This window comes from Asterias amurensis, chromosome 3, assembly GCF_032118995.1.
Source record: "Asterias amurensis chromosome 3, ASM3211899v1".
NCBI classification, from domain to species: Eukaryota; Metazoa; Echinodermata; class Asteroidea; order Forcipulatida; family Asteriidae; genus Asterias; species Asterias amurensis.
Window position 1 is genome coordinate 5,679,713 of NC_092650.1, and position 20,374 is coordinate 5,700,086.

Consider the following 20,374-nt stretch of genomic DNA (forward strand, 5'->3'; position numbering starts at 1 on the left):
AATGTTTTATTCTTGTTATTTCGACGGTGTACACAAATGCTGGTCGGCTTTCAAAATGGCGGCGCCCATGCTGTTTACTATTTTTCTCGGCGTTCTTGTAAGATTTTTCTTATTTAACTCTTCGATATCGACTTGGCTGAAAGACAGAGTAGAAATCTCAACACCTCTCACATCATGGAAGTCAGGTATGCTGTTTATTTGACTATTTTTTTTCAAAAACTAAGTTTAAACGATGTCTCGATTGTATCGATACTTTCGTAGCGTCGACACCAACCAACCAAACCAACCAAGGGAAAGCGCACAACAAACGGAGGGGGCGGGGAAAAGGGGAGGGTGTATAACTAAAGCCAAACCAAGCGCCGTTTTCTATTATTTCCCTATTATTAATCGAGGAATACAGCTCGCCCCAGTTGAGTTAACTGGGTCTAGATCATAATGACAATGATCAGATGATTAATTTTGAAGAAATTAATTAATGTCTTATTTTTTTTTTTTTTTTTTTTTTTTTTTTTGGGGGGGGGGGGGTTGATTTTGTTTCCCATTCCCTATCCACACCACATCACAGTTGGCATTCCCTGTTCTATCTATTTGTAAAAACGAGGTGAGTAAAAAAGTGTCGTCAAATGTCAGCAAACACAAAGTTATTCATAGATTTTTGGTTAATCTGTGCAATTGCATGTGGGGTGTCATATATGATATGGCAGGGGGCAGGAGATCTCCTTAACCCTTACTCATTTGCTTATTTCGGTTCAATCTATTTGTACATTCACAGTTCAATCAGAGGATTTTTTTCTTGACCCCTGACCTGATCTTGTGGTCTGTGGTCACCATCGCCACCCCTTCCCACAAAAGTACAAGATGTTCCAATAAAGAAGTTAACTTACTGATCTTTCCTTGAAAATGAAATACAAAGTTATGCTTAAAAATATTAATGGGTTTTTGTACTTTCTTTACCTTTAATTTTAAAGTGATCGAAGGAATCACACTGCTGCAAAATGGAGTTTCTCCTTATTCTGGTGATGTCTTTCATGAGGTAAGTTAGTAGCAAAATAAAGGAAGAAGTTTTTTTACTTTATAATTTATTTTATTTTATTCAACATAATAAAACATAAAAAGAATTCCTACCTCCTGAACGTGAACTTGAGAAAACTTCCACAGATTGTTATTATATAGTTGAGATAACGTAAACCCTCCTCCCAATGGCGGGAGGAGGGTTACGTTATAGCAACTAGTTGTTATAGTGCCTATGTTTTTTTGTTTTTTTTTAGTTGATGAAGGGAATTGATCTACTCTTCTGAAAAACAATTACATACTTTTTTATAGAATCAAAGTGTAGTCATTCATGAAAAAACTGGAAAATAGTATCGTTTTTGTTTTTTTTACAAAATCTCTCACAAAGTTTGTCTAAAACTTGTTGTATATGTTTCAGACGCCACTTGTGCTGTACTTCTTCCACCAAGTGCTGTCTGCAGCTTCCTGGCTTGTTCCTGTGGTGTTTGTGTCATTGGATCTCGTTACAGCATGGATACTGTACAAGAGTGCAGGAAACTGCCTCAAGTATCTCGTAAGTTTCTTTTATTTCTACCTCCATGAATTTTTCTTCCTCATAAGATTTGATGTTGGCACAGTCACCAATTAAATCCAGGTATCGAGTGAGGTTTGCAGAGGCGCTATGTTATAAATCTCTTTAATGAGCTGTGGTGGTTCTGAGAAGAACTAGTGGTTAATGACTCAACTTTTCTCCTCAAGATGATTAGAGCTGATCGAAACGTTGAGTTGTTAACCACCGTTTTTTTTTCTTCAGAACCAACACTACTCAAAAGAGATATTCACTTGGTGTTTCTGCAAATCTCTCTTAGTTACACTTTCACTATGCAAAGTTTAAAATTCTACAAACTGTTTCTGGTGACCAACTTTGATTCATTATTCCACAGCTGGTGAATCAGTCAAAGGAAAGCAAGACATACGCAAAAGATGTCGACAAACTACTCATCAAAAGATCAGATGTGTTTGACTTGCCAAGGCTGGTTGTTTCTATGTAAGTATTCTAAGCAGTCATCATTTTGTATATAGCAATATCTAACCATTAGTCGAGGTCTGTGGTAGCAACATGTGTACATTATCTTGTGAGTAGTGTTGGCTCTGAAAAGGTTTTGATCAGTATGCTCTGACCATCTTTAGGACAATTCTGCACTCTGTTGCTAGTCTAACCACTTATTAAATTGGATTGACACACCTTGCATTGACTGAAGTCTGTATCACGTTTTTTAAATTACTAGTTTCATAGGTAACATTTACAGTGCAATGATACAGAAACGTTTACATAGAAAGAGGTAGCATCCTAATGGTTTTCAAAAAAGTGAACTTGTTCAGGTTGACAGACAAATAAACAGGTGCCTAATCCATTTGCCTCACAATCTCACATTGCCTGTAACAGCGAAGTATAAACCTATGCAATACGTTCCTGTCATTGTATTTGTATGTTTGGTTGATCAGTGCCACACATTGCCACAGCAGAAATTGACAGAGGTCGTAAACCTAATATCTCTTCCAACAGAGGCTCAAATTCAGTTGCATTTAGCACCTGAGCGGGGTCCAATTCCATAATGCGGTAAGCAGAAAATACTTCTTGGCTAAGCAAATATTGAGTGGGGCACCAGTCACCGAGAACCTTGGATAGTAGGAGGGTTTAAAATGTTATGTATATAGTTGATTTTCAAAGAACTATTGTTGTACTCTGTTTCTTTGTAGTTACCTGTTGAATCCATACACTATAGTCACCTGTGTGGGACAGTCAACGCTGGTAGTCACACATCTGGCAGTAGCTGCAGTCTTTCTTTTCACTTCAAATGGTAAAGTTGGCGTGAATTTCGATCTGCTGTAGTGAACGATCGCAATCATGATTGCTACCAAGAACATAAGAGGATGGTGCCCCCCTCTTAAGCATCTCCCTTTAAAAATAAAAGCATGACCACCAACCACTTACAAACCCATTCCCCTGCCCCCCCCCCCAATCCCCCCTGCCCCCCCCCAACCCCCCTGCTTAAAATGCAGCACAACCAACTGGGCAGACTAGTCTGGCACCCAGTATTCTCAATTAGTTGTACACAAAATGGCTTCTAATCGCAAGTTGTTGCTACTCGCTCAATTAACCCTGGAATAGCTCTGGAATAACTTTCTTATTTCCCACTGTTGTACAGGGTACAGGGTTGCTGCCACGCTGGCCTTAGCAGCAGCAACATATCAATCTCTCTACCCAGCTATGATGATTGTGCCTTGTTGTATGCATTTATTCATCGTAAAGGTGAGATCTTTGAAGTTGCTTTCTAGGGCTTGGGTCCAATGGGGAAGCACCTCATAAATGCTTCTACCTCTTAAAACACAAATGAATGACTTGCTGACCACAATTATCTTCAGGGAGTTGTCTGAATCTGGAGGAATGAGGACTGTAGGTCCAAACAAGAATTGCTTCGTAGTAAGCACTAGCCTGGGCGTTGTACACAAATTTCGGCCGATACGCAAACACAAATTTAAAAAAAAAGAAAAAAAAAGAAAAAAAAAAAAGAAAAAAAAAAGCATATAGAATGCTCCGGATTGAACAGTAGGGATAGGGCTTTTAAAACTGAGATAAACACCAAGAGAAAACAGTCCGAAGACCTTGATTCAAATTCAACATGCTCGGCCATATATGACAAATTTTGGTCCAGAATGCCCCCCAGTTTTCTAAAATCAAAAAAAGGAACAACCTTACAAGTACCGGTACTGTCAATACCAGTGCCTTTCTGTTTGTTTTTAATTAAACTTGTTGACTTTTAGTACTTTCCTTTCTAAACCTTATATTGTTTGGTTTTCTTGTTGTTCTCTGTTGAAACATGCGCTATCCATTGTTCAGAGCATTCTTTTACTAAATATCTGTTTTTGTTATTATTATTGTTTATGTTTTATTTTGCAGGAAAGAATAGCAGCTTCCAATATATCTTACTATAGTTCCTCTGCTCTACGCTCCCATGCTACCATAGCGGCTATGTTTGTTGGTTGGCTGGGTTGCTTGCATGGAATATCTTTCCTCATGCTGGATTCATGGGACTACCTCATTTCAACTTATGGCTGTATGTAAGTATCTGAAAATTATTATTATTATTATTATTATTATTATTATTATTATTATTATTATTATTATTATTATTATTATTATTATTATTATTATTATTATTATTATTATTATTATTATTATTATTATTATTATTATTATTATTATTATTAAATTATTATTATTATATATTCAGCCATTTCAACAATAGATGACAATACAAAAAAATACTTCCAGATGGGCTAGGAGAAACAAAAGCAAAATAATTACTGTGGGGAGAAAAAACGGGAAAACCCACCCTTGTTTTCGCACGTTTCGCCGTGTCATGACATGTGTTTAAAATAAATACGTAATTTTCTATATTCGAGAATTTATATTGTTTTGATGTTTTCTCAAAAAGTAACGCACTTCATGGAATAATATTTCAAGAGAAGTCTTTCACCATTACCTTCTGTAAACCCTGTAAGTTATTTGTAAATCTGTGAACTTTTTTTTTTTTCTGTACCGAAAGTGTCCAATGGCTGTAAATGTTTTAGAATGTGGCAGGACTAGAATTTCATCCAAGTGAGGGCAAGGCCATTTGCATTTTGCAAATCTTGCTGGAAATTTTTGAAGGGGTACCAAGGCCAGTGGTAATACTTCTTGTACAGCGCGCATATCCATCACTCAGTGACACTCAAGGCGCTCTAGCATACAGTACTTTCCTAATGTGGAGGTTTTTATTTGTTCATAGATTGACCGTACCGAATCTGACGCCAAACATGGGACTCTTCTGGTATTTCTTCACGGAGATGTTTGAACACTTTCGTCATTTCTTCTTGTGGGTTTATCAAATCAATGTCTTCATCTACACTGCACCGCTAGTAATCAAGCTATGGTAAAGACATCCTTTCCAATTTCTATAGTTGCATACTCCAACTTGCCTCCAAAACTTCCATATTATGAATTTCCCATTCTTTGCATTACCAGGGCTCAATATTAACACTGGACACCAGGCCCATGGTCAGTGATTTTAGCAATGGGCTGGAAAACTCATGACTGCATAAGTACAGGTCTTGTGTTTTAATTCAAATGTCTGATAAATCTCCTTCAATCCTCTTGAATATTGAAGAATTCTTACCCATAATACAAATGAGATTTAAATGTGGGCCCAAGTTCATGGCTCTGCTTACCGTAAGCACAGAATCGGCGCTTACGGAAGCAGGGAATTCTGTGCTTACGGCAAGCGTATTTCACAGGTTAGCGTGCGTACTCCGTGTTACTAGGCCTCGTGTTACTAGGCATTCTCTGCTTACAAGGCTAGTGTAGCGAAATTCGGCACTTGCATGTAAGCGGGGAATCGTGATTGTAAGCGCAGAATTCGGCGGTAAGTAGAGCCATGAAATTGGGCCCTGCTCTTTGTGCTTGTCCAAATTAAAACAATTGAAATGTTTAACTGTGTTGGTATTAATTGTTGTTCTCTTCTTACACGCAGGAAGCATCCATTGTTTGTGATGTACATTCAGTGTGCTATTATAGCTATCTTCAAGTCCTATCCAGCCTATGGAGATACGTCTGTCTACCTTGCCCTCCTACCTGTTTGGTATCACTCATTCTGCTGTAAGTTTGGGACTTCTCAAATACATGTAGCAAAATACAGTGAACTTTCATAATAGACCGTATCGAATAACCCCTTTGTTATATGAAAGTGGCCATCTTGTAGGGCACGCTGTATAGCGTCTAAACGCATACATCAATGAAGCACGCAGCACACAGCAGTCCCGTTTTGATTTCTACGGCACACGCACACACATGTACATGTGCACAGCAGCAGGCACACACTCCATGTTGTAGAGCAGGTATTTGAATGGTGAGGTTGTGTTCAATACAGCTTTCAGATGCCTTACAAAGGCTTCGGCCTGCAGTCTTTTTATATTTGAGTGAAAAATGACCTCTTACTCAAAAAGCAATGTTACTTCAGTGGGAGCTGTTTCTCACAATGTTTTGTATGAACAGCTCTCGTTTTATCATTACAAAGTAATGTTTTATGTTAACAATCATTTGATTAATTACCAATAGTGTCCAGTGCCTTTAAATCTGTAATTGTCTTTCAGATCTTCGTAATAGCTTGGTCATCGGTGTGATGTTCGTCTTGTCATCCATCTTGGCACCTATTCTATGGCAGCTTTGGATCTACTCAGGGAGCGCCAACGCCAATTTCTTCTTTGCCTTCACTCTGGTGTACAACACTGCTCAGGTGATGATAATAATAATAATACTGTACTATTAATTTTGTTTTTTACCCATACACAGATGTGTGTTAGCACTGTATACTCAGTACTTTCCCGAGTTCTGTGAAAAAATATCACAGGCATGTTCCTCGAGTGGGATTCCAACCTACCACCCTTGCAATTCTAGAGCAGTGTCTTACCAACTAGACTACCGACTATAGAGGCAGTACCGCAGCGATATAAGAGATGTTAAATTTGCATCAGGGTTAAAGAATATTAATTTTGGTATTTACCCATAACTGCCTCTTGCTACTGGGCAACCTCGGTGTTCTAGTTGGTAAGACACTGCTCTATAATTGCAAGGGTCGTGGGTTCGAATCCCACCCGAGTAACATGCCTGTGATATTTTTTCACAGAACTCGGGAAAGTACCAAGTATACAGTGCTAACACACATCAGTGTATGGGTAAAAACCAAAATTAATATTCTTTATTCCCGATGTAAATTTAACATCTCTTATACCGTACTACTCGCTTCTTATAGTGCTTTATCACACCCCCAAGGGGCGTATCAAAAGGCACTGTTTTTTTCATGCAAGGTCTGTGGAACTACAATTTTGTTTTTGAGCTTGTCTTGACATTATGTTATACTGCCTCAGAATTTGGGAGACTGTTCAAATCTGACAAGTTCTTTAAAGGTTCTTTATAAGGCACTGGACACTATTGGTAATTGTCAAGACCAGTCTTCTCACTTGGTGTATCTAAACATATGCATAAAATAACAAACCTGTGGAAATTTGAGCTCAATTGGTCGTCGAAGTTGCGAGATATGAATGAAGTAAAAAACACCCTTGTCACACGAAGTTGTGTGCTTTTATATGGTTGATTTCGAGACCTCAAATTCTAAACTTGAGGCCTCGAAATCAAATTCGTGGAAAATTACTTCTGTCTCGAAAACTACGTCACTTCAGAGGGTGCTGTTTCTCACAATGTTTTGTACTATCAACCTCTCCCCATTACTCGTTACCAAGTGAGGTTTAATGCTGATAACTATTTTCAGTAAGTACCAATAGTGTCCACTGCCTTTAAAGGTTCTCCCAGCCCAGCGTACTGTTGCCGTACCGTACTGTACCCAACCTTTCCACTCCAACAGTAAACTGTGCCATTTCTTATTGTCTATGTTTACTCTTTGTTCCTCTTATCACACAGATATTTCTGCTGACTGATGTGCTATTTGCATTCCTCAAGAGGGAGTTTACTCTGGTTCATGGCATGAAACCAGTAGACACCGATGGTAAACTGAAAAAAGTAGTCCTAAAGTGAACTGTGTTTTGATATGGTCTCAGGTACTTGATGGTTTGATGTTGCACCTTGTAGACTTGATGTGGACAAGGAGCTAGTGCTCAATGAGGCATGTATCACAAAAATTGGCTATGCCTGTAAATGTTTCCTGCAATATAGCCCCATATAGGACTCTTCCTCTGTACACAGATACAGAGTCCTAACTATTAGGGCCCGTTTCTGGGGCGGACAATTTTCAAAGCTTCATAAACTCAAATCTTACCTGCAAGAAGCCACTTATTTCAACAGATTCACTTTCCATGGTAGCATACATTTTTCTGCGGTGGGTTTGGTTCGTCATATAATCCTCACAAATCCATAATTTTTTGTGATATAATGCAGCTCCCAACGTTAAAAAATTCCTGTTTTTATCGTACTCTCACAGTGTTGTATGCTGCTGTGCGTATGCGTATACATTCGCGTGCAAGATGCAAGACGCATTTAATTCTCGGTCACTGTATCTATAATTGACTGCACAGTGTTAACACTCAAACGCAAGTCTGCGCTCTGTGCGTACGCACGGCAGACTGTGAGAATACGATCATAAACGGGAATTGTTTACACTGGGAGCTGTATTATTTCATGAAAATGACGAAATATGTGAAGAAAATATAAAACCAAAACCCACCGCAGATGGAATGTGAATCTGTTGAAATTAGTGGCTTCTTGCAGGTAAGATTTGAAAATTGTCCGCCCCAGAAATGGACCCTGACATCCAGGGCGTCACTGTATAGGAAAGTGTAAGGCTGCCAGGGCTACCTGCAATGGTACTTTCAACTTAGTGTACAAGTTTTTTTTGTATAAAGTTACGGATTTTCTTGTAAAGATTCGTTTGTAGTATTTCTGACAAAGTTTGTATGATATTTGAAAAAAAAATTGTGCAGTAGCAACTTACAGGGAATGTGCTTTTCCAATATTGGTTATGGAAGTATGATATGATTATTATAGATAGACTTGACGAAGTTTTTCATCTTAAAATTGTTAAAGGTCTTGTCACATGGGGCAATTGTTTCGGAAAAGTTTCTGTATGGCGCCACCACTTTTTCATTCGATATGAAATAATAAAGTATCTAATTTACCTCAATGAGATATCCCCTTTTGTAAAAATGAGTGAAAAAGTGGTGGCGCCATACGGAAAGTTATCCATTGTTTCCATTTTCCAGGCAACTAGGAGGCAAACACATTTCAGTTTTCTCAAATTTGTGGGATACTAGTAGTTTACAGCTAGAGATTCTCCCTTGCACTGCCAAAGTGTTTCTTTTGCACACGGTGCAATGGTCTAGGCCCCAGGCGTCAGAGATTGATAGTGGACAGTGTACTGCGCTCGTTTTAAAGGCAGTGGACACCATTGGTGATTACTCAAAATAATTATTAGCATAAAACCTTTCTTGGTGACGAGTAATGAGGAGAGGTTGATGGTATAAAACATTGTGAGAAACCGCTCCCTCTGAAGTGCCATAGTTTTCGAGAAAGAAGTAATTTTCCACAAATTTGATTTCGAGACCTCAGATTTAGAACTTGAGGTCTCGAAATCAACCATCTTAACGCATACAACTTCATGTGACAAGGGTGTTTTTTTCTTTCATTATTATCTTGCATGTTTGATGACCGATTGAGCTCAAATTTTCACAGGTTTTTTATTTGATGCATATGTTGAGATACACCAACTGTGAAGGCTAGTCTTTGACAATTACCAATAATGTCCACTGCTTTTAAACCGCTATAGAGCACCCTCTTATGCCATGACTACTGCACTGTATGCACAAGAGACAATCTTATAATAATAATTTGGGGGGCTAATCATCCTTACTCGCAGCTAAGAGCTGAATTGCAAAGGGCGCGTCTACAGCGTGTTCGAGAAGCAAGCATGCAAGGGCGCCTTTGGCTGCCAGCCACATCAACCCATAATGACCATGCAGCACAGCCAAGATAGAAAGTGTTTGATTTTTCCAGAGGGCGAAAAACCGGATAGTCTGGAAAACCCTTGTGGCACAGCAGAGAACCAACGCACAACTCAACTCACATATGGCACTGGCCGGGAATCGTACTGGGGTCACCTTGGTGAGAGGCGAGCGCTTTACGCACAAGCCAACCATGCCACCAATTGAACAAAACGTTCTAGCTGTTTAGTAAAACTTAAGTGTGCATGGATTTTCTCTTATTGGAGACTGCCTGTTAGTATTGTTTGAAATGAAAGACCATAAACCACTTGTAAAGAAGTAATGTCACACTAAATTCATATGCAATATTGAGCGTATTTTGTTCATTACCCATGTGTTAGGACTAGGCTGGACTTCCTAGAAAGAAAAGCCAACAATCAAGAACCTTTTGTTTGATATTTAATACCTTTCATACAAGAATTCGTTGAATTGTACAAAACAACCCTGTGGGGATTTTTATCAAATATTTGAGTAAACTTTCTTTTGAATAAAAAATTATATACAGTTCACCTACAAATGTTTGTTTAACTCAAAAACCCTAAAATTTACAAGATGTACAGCTAGTCAAACAAATAAAAATAAAAAATTTCAACAATTTTTGCAGTGTTTGAAAAAGTAATTTTCCAAGAATTTGATATCGAGACCTCAAATTTAGAATTTGAGGTCTCGAAATCAAGCATATGAAAGCACACAACTTCGTGTGACAAGGGTGTTTTTTCTTTCATTATTATCTCGCAACTTCGACAACCAATTGAATTCAAATTTTCACAGGTTTGTTATTTTATGCATATGTTGAAAATACAGCAAGTGAGAAGACTGGTCTTTGACAATTACTAATAGTGTCCACAGTCTTTAATCTGCAGGTGGCAGTGGGCTGCTTGGTGGCGTTTCAGTACCAATGTAGCCAGGTAGATCTGCTGGATCTGTATAATTAGGATAGTCACTCTGCCGACTCGTACTTATTATTAAATTGTTCGTTTGGGAAACATCGCTATACACCGGAGGCCGAGGCGATGACACCCCTTCAGTTCTAGCTTCGGGGTAGTGGGCGACTGTCACCTCATAGGACGGGGGCGGCTCGTGGGGTACCCCGGCAGGCTTCCACTGCCCGCTGCTGTAGTCCGGAGGCTCCAGATCACGGGGCGGGAGGTTGGGGTCGATGGGGATCCCGTTGACTACAAAGAGACCGGAGTTGGCCCGGGGGTAGAGTGGCGGGCTCGGGGTGGTCTCGGAGTCGGCGTTGGCGATTTGGTTTGTTTGTTGGGCAGCGTGGGATGCTTTTTGGCGTTGGTGGAGGTAGCGGATGCATAGTGAGACGAACAGGATGACGACGAGGCAGGTTATGATGGCTCCTATGGTTGTACTCATCGAAGGGGAGATGTTTCCTGATTCAGAAAGTTGACGAAACACAGGGAAACAATTGTTGCTAAATCGAAAATATACACATCAAAGAACTAATTCTAAAGAAATTCAACTAGCAGATGCATAGTGAGACGATTATAGGGATGACCAAGCGACAAGGGAAATATTTCTCGAGTGTTCAGAAAGTTAACAAAAACTACATTTTGTTGCAAAGTAAACTGCAAGAAAAATACATTTGAGATAAAGAATAAAGGCAATTGGATATGTTTATATAAATGCAATGAAAATTTAAATAAATGAATTTGAAAATATAAACGAATGCATTGAAATATAAACTAATGCATTGAAAATATAAACATACTTATGTTATTAAAATTTTCATAAATGCATTGGAAATACAAATAAATACAATAAGAGAATAAATAAATGCATTGGTAAAATAAATAAATGCAATGAAAAATTAAATAAGGGAATTTAAATTTTATTAAATTCACTGGAAATATAAATAAATGCCTTGTACATATGAATAAATGCCGTGAAAATTTTAATAAATGCATTGGAAACAGAAACAAATGCAATGAAAACAAAATAAAATGCATTGAAAACATAAATGCACTCGCCAAATAAGTAAAGGCAGAACCAAAAGTTACTTAAAATAGATTGCGCATCCTACGGCCTTTGTGAAACGGGGTCACTTAACTATTTGGCCTGTCATTGATGTTGGACCGCGACCCAAACTTGTTTTCATGGAACGCGACCCAAACTTGTTTTCATAATTTCCTGAAAACGAATTTAACTGCTCTGGAAAATATAACTAGCTACATTGAAAATAAATACAAATAACCGATTTGGAAATATAAATAAACGCATCGAAAATATAAACTGCTACATTCAAACACAAAATATGGCAATAACGGTCTTTCCCAAGCGAGTTAACTGTACAATATGTAAGTGTTGGGGTCCTTTTAGTAGAACCCAGATTATTCAGTACCTTTTTACATTATCATGGCAAACTAAAAAATCAAGTGTGCAAGTATTTGATGACGTAAGTGATGACGTAATTCTTACCATTCTGATCCTCATCATTAGATGTCTTGCATGCGATTGCAACATCTTCTAAATGGTTGCAGTTGTGTTCTCCCCAGCCGTTGTGTGGACACTGGGATAATCTTGCTTCCCGCCCGGTACAAAACAGGTTGTCAAGAAGAATGCTGGACGTGCTCCGTCCGTAATCTGATGTGGATGAAACAAAAACAGAAAGAAATATGTAATATTGTGCATGGTTAAAGGCAGTGGACACTATTGGTAGTTACTCAAAATAGTTATTAGCATAAAACCTTACTTGGTACAGCAAGCAATGGGAAGAGGTCTGCAAGACGTCAAGTTTCTCAAAAGAACACAATCTGCACAGTAGATTTATATTAAAACGTCACTACTGCAACATACATACTGCTTGCCAATTTTCCAACGATGGTTAAAAGTTTCTGTATTGTTTTGCATATGGTTCTGCTATCTGATATCAATAAAATAAACAGGCGTGTAATTCGCCACTCACCCGTATAATCAAATGTTGAAGTGACACCATCATATCCTAGCTGCCTGCAAGCCACCCTGGCTTCGTTGTCCGTCCAGTTGTCGTCACAGATTGTCCCCCAGATTCCGTGATGGTAGACCTCCAAACGGCCGGCTCCCGAGGTCGAACTCCCGGCTAGCCTTAGGTCACCCTCCGCTGAAATGTCATCGAAAGATGATTTTTGTTTCGTCCGGGTTTTTTTTTATGAGTCAAACATATCTTTGTCATGACATTGACGAAACAAATAAGACAATTAATTGAGTTCAAGGCCTGACCTAGCCCTATTATAGGACTCTATCTCTGTACACAGATACATATCTGTAGTATAATACGGAAGTGTAGCCTAAGGCCGCCAGGGCTAGGCGTGACCTACAATAGTGTAGGCTCTAATAGACTTTTCAGGCTATTTCATTACAATTTTCAAACTTTTCCCAAGGGCAAACAAATCGGGAAATCTACTAAAAAGTAGGAAGAATACCATACCTGCTTTGTTCATGACAGTAAAGCTATTTCCCTGTACTATTAAAGGCACTGGACACTATTGGTAAATACTCAAAATAATTGTTAGCATAAAAACTTACTTGGTAACGAGCAATGGAGATATGTCGATGACCAGTTGAGTCAACATTTTCACAGATTTGTTATGTTTGGATATACCAAGAGAATATCTGGTTTTTACCAAACGTGACCAGTGTCTTTAAAGTGCTACCGGTACTATTTATTGCTTGCGCAGCACTGTGAAGTTAAACCCTCAAAGAAATTCTGTCCACTTTAACGTTTAGTAAATAAAAGTTTGTTATTTCCGTCTCCTTATGGTGATTTTTGTGTCGATGATGATGGAGGAGGTGATTTTTTTTTATCAAAACGTCGCTATAATATTAAAATGTTCCACAATGGTGATAGAACCACTGTTTAAGGTATGGTCGATGTACTACATCCATATCAGGATTCGAACGTACACATACCGGGATTCGAACCCACTCATATAAACGATGTGACCACTGACGTCACACGAAAACCATAACATGATTCGCGCGCATACCGCCGGGCAAAACCTTTGTGTTTTGCCAGCCAGCTAGAAAGTGTATGCAATCTTACTGTGACTGCGCAACTCAGTGCCCGGCGAAGCATGACGTATGTAGTGTTTTGTCAACAGAGGGCAGTTTGAATGTAAACATAGGTCACATCGTCTATACCTACCGGGAGTATTCTCTGATTCGCAGATCACTCCAGCATCACCATGGTAACCGCTACACCTATCATCCGTCCAGTCGTCACGTGCACACTGTGCTAGATTTGTCTCAGTCCCTTGGCAGTGCAAACCCGCCAGATAGACGGGATCATTGTGGGACCCGCTGGACCAGATCTTAGCATCGACGGCCAACTGCAAAACACACCCATAAGACGAATATAGAGAAATTCACATTGGATACGATGAACCGACTGTTTTTTTTTAGTTTTTTTTTAGTGTTTCTTAAACGACAGTGAGGAAAATGTCGGTTAAAATTTGACCCAATCCGAGCCTATTTTACCCTGACAATTTCAAATTTTATGAGTCAAGGCGGACGCTCACGAGGTTCAGCGACGGTAGGTTTTACGGATAGATTTATGTTGGCATTGGTTTATTTACAGGCCCAGTCGTGGCCACTGGCTAAATTACTACAGTGTTATAAACAACAATGTTAATAGCATTAAAGACAGTGTACACTATTGGTAGTTACTCAAAATAACTATCAGCATAAAACCAGCAATTATTTTGAGTAATTACCAATAGTGTTCACTGCCTTTAATCCTAATTGCTCCTCCTTTAGATAATGTAAATGGATAAGTTTATGTGTGTGCTTGTTTATACCTCTGAGAAAGGTCCGTTTTAGACCCCAACGCTAGGACATCTCAACTTCTAGTTTATGTGATGAAAATTGACATGGATGTGACATATTTTTACCCAAAAAGTGGTATTTTACAAATGTCAGATATGAGTGGTTTCTGCCCTGACCACATGGTAAGTCGGATCGGGCTAAAAAATTGTTGTGCACTCATTGCTTATTAGGACCTACAAGCACAGCAACTCTTATCAAAATCGGAAGACATGAGGTAAAAAATTGTGTCGGTCTGACATGGAATGACCCACAAACAAAAGAAATGGAAAGCCAACTTTAAAATAATATAACAAACAAATAGGTATACAGATATATACATTTTTGCAACACCGTACCTGAGCTCCTTCAAATCCAAGCTGTAAGCATGCCACCCGTGCCTCATCCAGATCCCAGTTGTCTTTGCATATTGTACCCCACGCCCCACTTTTAAAGAGCGAGACACGCCCCTCAAATGAATTGGAACTTCCAGAAAGGTGTATTGTAACCGCATCTGTAATTTTTAGTTTCAAAATGTTCAAAAAAGAAATTCGTCACTATTTTCTCAAAGAAAAATTAGCAGACTTTAAACTTTAGCAATCGCCATGATAGGCCTACGGTATGAGCTACATGTTTTGTACATTCATTTCACAACTTCATACCTGTCGGTTCGTAGGCCTGGCATATTACCCCAGCAGCAGAGTTTCCATCACCGCATCCGCTGATCACTCCCCAACCGTCAAAGGCGCAGTCTGACAGCCTCGACTCCCATCCGCCACACCACACATTGTCCAACCAGTACTCCCCCGACCCAGGGGGGAAGTGAACCCCGACCGTGGCGTTCTTTGCCGTGCCGTAGCCGAGCAGACGACAGACGACGTAGGCATCGTTGATGTCCCACAGTGAATCGCAGACTCGTCCCCAGACGCCGTTTCTTTTGATTTCTACTCGCCCTTCGTAGATTGTGGAACCGTTTACTAACCTGACGGGATAGAGATCTGAAAAGGATAAAGGACATCGTATTACGTAAAAATAAAGAAAATTGTATTAAGTACTTGCAACATTTTTGTTGAATCTATGCAAAGGAAAGATTAGGCATATAAAAAATATACAATGTATTTTGAAACACTTTGTGAAGGTCTGAAATGAAGAAAAGCGTTAAATATACGTATTTAAAGGGAAGGTACACGTCTGGTAATTACTCAAAACAAATATTAACTTAACTGACTTGGTAACAAGCATTGGAGAGCTGTTGATAGTATAAAACATTGTGGGAGACGACTCCCTCTGAAGTAACGTAGTTTTTGAGAAATAGGTAATTTCTCACTAAAATAATAAAAGACTTCTAGCTAGAAGTCGTTTATTCTTATCTAAAAGCACACAAATTCGTCCATCAAGGGTGTTTTTTCTTTCATCATTTTCTCGCAACTTCGATGACCAATTGAGCCCAAATTTTCACAGGCTTGTTATTTAGTGCTTATGATGGGATACACCAAGTGAGAAGACTGGTCTTTGGCAATTGCCAAACGTGTACCTTCCCGTTAAACCTTTTGAAGGTCTGAAAAATGAAGGAAAACGTATTTGAAACATTTTTAAAAGCTCTGCACGGAGGAAACTTAACCATTTAGCCACTGTACCGCCCAGCCGCATATAGCGAGACACTGTATGCGGTACGAGAAAACCTCGCTAGCTTGTGTTTGTAGAAAAAAAAGGAACATCAAAAGAAAACTCGGTAGTCATTAGTAGGTCTACGCATTTGTCAATATATCTAGTTGTTATAGATCGTTATTAATTCTCCCTTCACAGTTGACTTGTCGAAGCTAATGATGAAATAATTTAGCTCTTACGAAAAATAAAACGCTCATTAGTAAACAGGAAACTGTTCATCATTTATGACATTGTCAAAAATTAACGCCTTCGCATTTAATCAGTATGAGGTCGTTCACACGCCGTACTAAAGTTGGTCTAAGTCCACTTATGAGCATTGAGCCAGACAAAAGCCTTGAAAAGCTATTGTGTTCATTTTATCCGTGCACAAAAATATTCGCCATAAAAATTACCGTAGCCGTTTAACGAGAGGCATTTTGTGTTCCCATGAGAAGTTGTACTTTTATACAAATATTACCGAAAGGGTAAAAAATTGTGCATACACATTAAGCCATGGCTATCTTTTAAAATTTGAATTACGATTCCAGTAATTTACTGCAAGAATCTTGAGAAATTGGATTTCAGCAAACTCGGGCGGTGCAGGGACTAAAGGGCTAACCTATACGTGTACCTATGGAAGACAGACATTCTCCCGACAGTTCGAAACGTTGAAACCCATCTCATCACTGATTCTTTTGAAAATCACCATTTTTTGCACTAATTTGGTAAAACAAAGATGACATTATTGTGTTCATTTTAGAAACACAGTCTATCTGGGAATGATCTTGTTACGTGATATCAACATAGAGAAGTTCTCTAGTAAACTTAATTGTGAAGTCTTAATATGACCAGGCAAGACAAACTGCAAAACTAAAAACTCTTCATAATCACTGCAAAGTATAAATTAGCCGCCCATCATAAAACTGCACTAAGTCAAATACTTGGGCAAAGTTATTACTTTGACCCAATAATTATAAGCACGAATGACGAATTAATTTCAGTGCGATTGATTAAAAATGTTACTTGATAATGTGGTCAGTATAATGAATACAAATAGTCTCGAGAAGCAGTTAATCAAAAACGGTTGATTAAACCTTCCTAATAGATTCAGAGTGTTTCAGATGAATTGTGTGGTTTTTTCATAACTGTGACAATTTTTTTGAGAAGATTCAAAGCTTTGACGAGGTGCTCTTTGTGGTGAGTTAATCGGAAATGGGTTCAACTCTGTGCCGGTTTAACTTCACGCAATTTTTTATTGATTTTTGTTATAACTCTAAAATGTTTCAACCCTAATACACTGAGCTTTCACTGAGCAATGGGGCATACACGTCACACTCCATCACGCCCTACAAAACAGACAACCCCTCCCGTCCCAAAAGTCCCCAGAGGTCACTAAATACAATCCTCTTTATTATATCATGAAGGTATTTTGAGCATCTAATGTATATACACACTCGGTGGGATTCGAGTAATTTATATCTTTGAGGTTTTTTCCCCCACAGAACTTGGGGAAAGTACCGACAGTCCTTTGCACACATCGCGATGCATCGGTTTGAGGATAAAACCGAAATTATAGTTTTCTTTCATATCCCTGACGCAAATTTAACACATATTTTAGCGCAAACCAATAAGTATGCAGTATATTGTGTTATCGGATACCAGAGGCAAGACTACTTGTTGATATTGTTGTGACTGGTGCCCGGCTATATTATTTTGCTCAGCAACGAAATTTGTCAATCAGTATTTTCAGCTTTAAGAAATTAAAAAGGGCCCTATGGTCCTTACCGTCTCCATTGATGACACTCGGTGAATAATCGGATGAATACATGTAAACATTTTTGAAGAATATGGCAAGAAGAACCGTCACATATCCATGTCTAAATTTTAATCGAGGTGGGAACGTCCAACCATGAAGGAATCCCGCCAGAATCATGATGATACAAATAGTACTATTATTTGGAGGAACTGTTCAAACTCCTTCACCGCGCTAGCCCATCTCAGAGTGTTGCTTTCGTCTGTGTGTTTTTCAATGCCATTGCACGAAACGTCTTGTCATTGTCTTCCAAAGATTCGTCAAATTAGACACGTTGAACATGGAGAAAATATGGGTCAATGGCTAAAAATAGTACTATTATTTGGAGGAATGTTCAAGTTCCTTCACTGCGCTAGCCCATCTCAGAGTGTTGCTTTCGTCTGTGTGTTTTTCAATGCCATTGCACGAAACGTTTTGTCATTGTCTTCCAAAGATTCGTCAAATTAAAAATGTTGAACATGGAGAAAATATGGGTCAATGGCTAAAAATAGTACTATTAATTGGAGGAATGTTCAAATTCCTTCACTGCGCTAGCTCATCTTGGAGTGTTGCTTTCGTCTGTTCAATGCCATTGCACGAAACGTCTTGTCATTGTCTTTCAAAGATTCGTAAAATTAGAAATGTTGAACATGGAGCAAAAATATGGGCCAATGGCTAAAAATAGCAGTATTTAATGTTTGAATGTTCAAATTCCTTCACTGCGCTAGCTCATCTCAGAGTGTCGATTTCGTCTGTGTGTCATTTTCAATGCCTCTGCACATCCTGTCACTATCTTCCCAAGACTCGTCAAATTACAAATGTTGACGATGGAGCTAAATATCGGCCAATGTAGAGAGTTGCAACTCCATTATCCAGGTGAATTTCCTCTGTGTATGGTTAAGCTCTCGTACTTGGTGTTATTAACTGTGGCTGTCTGGAACCCATTGCAGTCACTCATGCACGTTGTAAAAACAGGCAGCAGTAAACATTCCGGTATTCCATGATTCCTCCATGGGTATTCCAAGTCCTTAATGCTTCACACAGACGGAACACCTCATTCGTGTTACCTACTTATTAGTCCGTCACAATTTAGAGCACAAACAAAAACGTTTACTGATACAAAATTCAATTTTTAGTTTGTTCCATCATAGCTCCATTATTCCATTAAATATCCATGAAATGTATCTTCAGTTGTTCAAACGAACGTTCAAACAAATCATCCGTAGTAAAAAATTCGGCTAATGCATTTTGCTTTATTGATGTTTTCCATCTAGACCAACCGTACGTCGTGTTTTAACAATCAGGGCCGACGAGTTGTATACCGTTTCCAAGTTGTTTAGCGTCATGCTTGAATGGGTCTTTTGTCGTGTGGAATCCTTTCAGGTATCTACTTTTTGTAATGTGGATACCCGCCATAAGCTGGGTGTAGCCTTTAGTCAAGGGGTTAATAGAGCCGCTTTCCCAAGTGACTGGGTTCGCCACTCGACTCGCGCGCGTGTGGTCCAGTTGCGGCTCATTATGAAGGCCAATTGACGAAAGGCTACAAGCTAGGTCGATATCAGTCCGGCCCTTTGTAAACCCGTTGCGTCACCAAGCCATACAAAGCTTTATTTTGACTTTTGGTAAGGGATAAAATGGTGGCAACATTATACAGTGGCGGGACCACTGAATGAGACGTGTTAAAGGCACAGTAGCCGGTGTCACGAAACGCTAGGATTAATACTAACATACCGAAGACCAGTATTCTCACTTGTTGCATCCACTTGGACTCAATTGGTCATCTTAAGGAAAGAATAATGAAAGAAAAAACACCCTTTTTAGTAATTTGTTTTGAGTAATTACCAGTAGTGTCCAGTTCCTTTAACCTCAAACAATTTAAGAGGTGCAAGTTGCTACGGAAATGTTTATATTTATATTTATATATAAATTATTTGCTGTCTACAATTAATGTACAAGTTTGCATAATAATAATAATGTAGGTCTACAAAAGCTCTTAAAAGGGTGAAGAGATCACCAGAATAACGAGGGAGGGGAGGGGTTGGGGCTCTAGAACACGGGGGGGGGAGTAGCATCATCAATTTTTTTTAGTTGCCATACATTTTTACCAAAAACCTATGTCATTATTCAAGAGCTAGCTGCTACAAACTTCTGGTGTGTTTATTTAACAAAACATTTAATTAGTAACCACTGCACATAAAATGATTCAAACTGCCTCTAGTCACCGGGCATAAGTTTTTCATTTATAATAATACAACCAAAAATTATATGGCGCCCTTAGTATGTAGACATGCCCTAGGGCAAACATGGCATCATGGACAACTACAAAATAAGAAACGGAGTCATTTCATTAGTATCACATTTTGTGCCCTACACGCCAATTGGACGTGCTTTACATCAATAGCAAGGTAAGACTCTAGCTAGCCTTGGTTTTGTTTTACGGTTATCTGTAATAGTTCTTTCTTATTCTTTAAGAAAAAGATACAAATACAGAGTGAATAAGGTGGACGATATCCAGTAATATATATAGCCTGTATTGTAGAACTCAATGGGACATGTCTGAACTAC

General features: G+C 38.8%; 2 protein-coding genes across 2 annotated transcripts; one reads left to right on the forward strand and one right to left on the reverse strand.

Annotated features, from left to right (window-relative positions):
• Positions 1–55: 55 nt before the first annotated feature.
• On the forward strand, positions 56–10,411 carry LOC139935042 (phosphatidylinositol glycan anchor biosynthesis class U protein-like). Its single transcript, XM_071929491.1, has 11 exons — positions 56–185; positions 969–1,033; positions 1,430–1,564; positions 1,935–2,038; positions 2,752–2,852; positions 3,201–3,304; positions 3,953–4,113; positions 4,824–4,967; positions 5,565–5,689; positions 6,184–6,326; positions 7,508–10,411. Exons 1-11 carry the CDS (start codon positions 56–58, stop codon positions 7,619–7,621), a joined length of 1,326 nt encoding a protein of 441 aa, XP_071785592.1. The 3' UTR covers positions 7,622–10,411.
• On the reverse strand, positions 8,753–19,210 carry LOC139935041 (CD5 antigen-like). The gene is made up of 7 exons (XM_071929489.1): positions 17,803–19,210; positions 15,033–15,368; positions 14,730–14,884; positions 13,715–13,898; positions 12,497–12,670; positions 12,010–12,174; positions 8,753–10,964 (listed from the first exon to the last, which is right to left on the reverse strand). Exons 1-7 carry the CDS (start codon positions 17,948–17,950, stop codon positions 10,432–10,434), a joined length of 1,695 nt encoding a protein of 564 aa, XP_071785590.1. The 5' UTR covers positions 17,951–19,210; the 3' UTR covers positions 8,753–10,431.
• Positions 19,211–20,374: the final 1,164 nt, after the last annotated feature.

Bases quoted from the DNA above. Each gene is read 5' to 3' on its own strand.
- LOC139935042 (XM_071929491.1), top strand. From the start codon at position 56: ATGGCGGCGCCCATGCTGTTTACTATTTTTCTCGGCGTTCTTGTAAGA. The intron at 2,039-2,751 runs GTAAGTATTCTA...GTTTCTTTGTAG, and splicing joins CCAAGGCTGGTTGTTTCTAT to TTACCTGTTGAATCCATACA. The intron at 5,690-6,183 runs GTAAGTTTGGGA...ATTGTCTTTCAG, and splicing joins TTGGTATCACTCATTCTGCT to ATCTTCGTAATAGCTTGGTC.
- LOC139935041 (XM_071929489.1), bottom strand. From the start codon at position 17,950: ATGATTCTGGCGGGATTCCTTCATGGTTGGACGTTCCCACCTCGATTA. The intron at 13,899-14,729 runs GTACGGTGTTGC...TGTGTTTTGCAG, and splicing joins TTGGATTTGAAGGAGCTCAG to TTGGCCGTCGATGCTAAGAT. The intron at 10,965-12,009 runs GTAAGAATTACG...TTTCTGAATCAG, and splicing joins TAATGATGAGGATCAGAATG to GAAACATCTCCCCTTCGATG.